The following is a 2,644-nucleotide window of genomic DNA, read 5'->3' as shown; positions in this document are numbered from 1 at the left end:
AGGGCAGGGGAGCCCGGCAGCGAGGGAGGAGGGCAGGGGAGCCCGGCAGCGAGGGAGGAGGGCACGGGAGCCCGGCAGCGAGGGAGGAGGGCACGGGAGCCCGGCAGCGGCGGGCAGCTGAGCCGCAGCGTCAGGCGCGGCACTAGGGCGGGCAGGGGCGGAAGGGGGCTCAGAAACAGCGTGAATCATCTCCCACTCTCTCCCTCGCCCACCATTTACACCGCTCGCTCCCTCCTTCTCCCCCTCCCTTCTTCCCTCCCTCCCTTCCCACCGATTCTGTCTCACTCGTTCTCTCTCCCCTCCTCTCCCACTCACTCTCTCCCCTCCTCTCCTCTCCCACTCACTCTGTCCTCTCCTCCTCCTGTCTCACTCTTTTCATTCTTTCCCCTCCTCTCCTCTCCCCCTTTCTTTTCCCTCTCTCGCCCCCCTCGTTCCCCTGTCTCCCTTCTCCTCATCTCCTCCTGACACTGCACTGCAGCTGCTCCTCCAGTCCAGTCCTGCCCGCTTCCCTCCCTCCTTTCCCTTCCCTCCCCCCGGGTGCCAGATAAACAAGGCGCGCAGCATCCTCGACAATCCCGATCTTAGCTCTACATTTTCGAAAAGGACAAGAGAACGGGACGAGCCCCCTCCCCTCCTCCTCCTCCTCCTCCTCCACCCCCTTCCTTCTCCTCCTCCTCCTCCTCCTCCTCCTCCCCCCTTCCCTCCCTGCCCCCCCACCAGAGAAGGGAAGAGACAATTCTCCTCCGAGCAGCAGCAAACATGATGGCGGCAGCTCCCATCCAGCAGAACGGGACCCACACCGGGGTTCCCATAGACCTGGACCCGCCGGACTCCCGGAAAAGACCGCTTGAAGCCCCCCCTGAAGCCGGCAGCACCAAGAGGACCAACACGGGCGGTGGGTATATCCTCTGTCACCTCCCTCCCACCCCCACCCCCCCGCCCAACCCACCCACCTCTCCGCTTCCCTACCTGCCTGCCTGCCTCTTCCAACCCCCCACCCCCCCCGCCCAAAGATTCCCATTTCTCTAATGTTATCATTCATCAAAATGGCGTCGGTTTTCAGCATCTACCAGTCTTTTTATTTAATATCCACGCTGGGGCTGCACAGCCGTGACCCTACGGAGGCGAGGAGGGAGCACAAGGGGCTCCCGCAGCCCAGCTATCTCCCTCGCCCGTTTAAGGATGGGCGACAATAAATGGCAGCTGGAAGGAGACGGCAAACGCTCTTCCCTCCTTCCACATCCTCGGGGTCGCAAGTTGAATTTCAGCCTTGCCGTGCGTTTTCCTCCTCCTTGGCCTCACTTCCATTGTCAGCGCGTACACGGCGTGTGTTCGCCGTGCCGAGCCGGGGGCGAGGGCTGGCTGGTGGCGGGGGGAGTCGCCCCTCGGCTGCGGGGACTCGCTAGTTAACATCCTGCTGCTCCTGGAGGAGATGAGTTATAACGGGACGAGCATCTCCTTAATCCGTTTGCACTGGAGTCGTCATAACAATGCACGGAGGCAGAGGTGAATTTGTTTGCCCAATGTTGAGAGCAGCGGTCTGGCTATACGTAGTGCATGGTTCCCCAGCTCTGGTAATACGGGTGGGCACCACTGTCACACACAGGCGCTTACTGAGGCGCTTTATAGGCTCTGGGAAGAGAAGTAATGTGAACTCGGATCATTTCTTGTGCTTAGGGGTAAAAAAAAAAAAAAAAAAAAAAAAAAAAAAAAAAAAAGCCCAAAGAACCAACTTTATGAAACGGGTTTCGTGATGTTTTGATAACCATGACAATGGGACATTGTCATATTTGCTGGGGAGAGCACAAGTCTGGGGAGCCAGCGTATCCCTATTGCCTTGCACTTCTTCAGAGACAGTTATGGAAAGGTCCTCAGACTTCAGTGTAGCTAGATTTAGCAGTGGCACGAGGGTACTGAAAATTCTGCAGTTTCCAAATCAGACTGGCATCTTTCCTTCTGCCCTCCATTCATTCTATATTTTTTTTTCCTATTTCCATGGTATGCTTTAGTGCTGGTGATGGGTAGAGGACTGGCATTGTCTATCTTGTCACCTTTTAAGTGTATTTAAAATAAGTGACTTAGGCTTTTGATCAATTGGGAAAAATTCTTCTTAGTGTCCTTTAATTAATGAGCTTAAAAGAGATCATTGTCGCTTAAGAAGTGCTAAAGGAATACATGAGGATTACTTAGGCAAGTGATTCCATCCTCACCATGTTGAGTTGTTTTCTTGGCAGTGGCTGAAGTGCTTGGAATAAAACCCCACATTTGGGGTGGGTTATTTGGTAGCAGAGTAGTCGTTTTGCTCACTTAAGAAGAATGCAAGCAATAGCTAATTGCTGTTCTCATGTGTGATAATGACAAACAAATAGCCCATTAGAATTTACAATTTGTTCTTTCCTGGTTTTGTCATTTCTTTTGCAGTATTTCCAAGCAAGGTTGTAGTTGTCACCAACCACGTTTTCATGCAGGGCTTTAGTTTTTTTTTTTAAAGGGTCTGATCATTTCTGCATGCTGTGGTTACCATTGGAAAAAAAAAAAATATATATATATATATAAAAAAAATCTACCTTTGAAATGTAACTGCAATATTATTCTTTTACTGAATTAAGAAACCTACGGGGGTTCTTTGCTTAGAAGAAATGTG

The 2,644-nt window shown here is 52.2% G+C and overlaps 1 protein-coding gene across 6 annotated transcripts in view; it reads left to right on the top strand.

Moving 5' to 3' along the window:
- The first annotated feature begins 23 nt into the window (after nucleotides 1-23).
- The window catches only part of NOVA1 (NOVA alternative splicing regulator 1), a 141,973-nt gene continuing 139,352 nt past the window's right edge, over nucleotides 24-2,644 (top strand). For 2 of the 6 annotated variants that reach the window (XM_086891695.1, XM_086891697.1), the window contains exon 1: nucleotides 242-895. Coding sequence is in view for 3 of the 6 variants with exons in the window: in XM_086891692.1 (XP_086747818.1) it covers nucleotides 760-895 (136 nt within the window). In the remaining 3 variants the exon portion in view is untranslated. Of the gene's footprint in view, nucleotides 49-86; nucleotides 896-1,388; nucleotides 1,507-2,644 lie in introns of those variants that run through there. The other 4 variants (XM_086891696.1, XM_086891692.1, XM_086891693.1 and 1 more) reach the window with 4 other exon arrangements.

Source organism: Cyanistes caeruleus, chromosome 6 (genome assembly GCF_971803275.1).
Source record: "Cyanistes caeruleus chromosome 6, bCyaCae1.hap1.1, whole genome shotgun sequence".
Classification (NCBI taxonomy): Eukaryota; Metazoa; Chordata; class Aves; order Passeriformes; family Paridae; genus Cyanistes; species Cyanistes caeruleus.
Note: the sequence above shows the minus strand (reverse complement) of the source record. Positions and strands in the feature narration are given on the sequence as shown.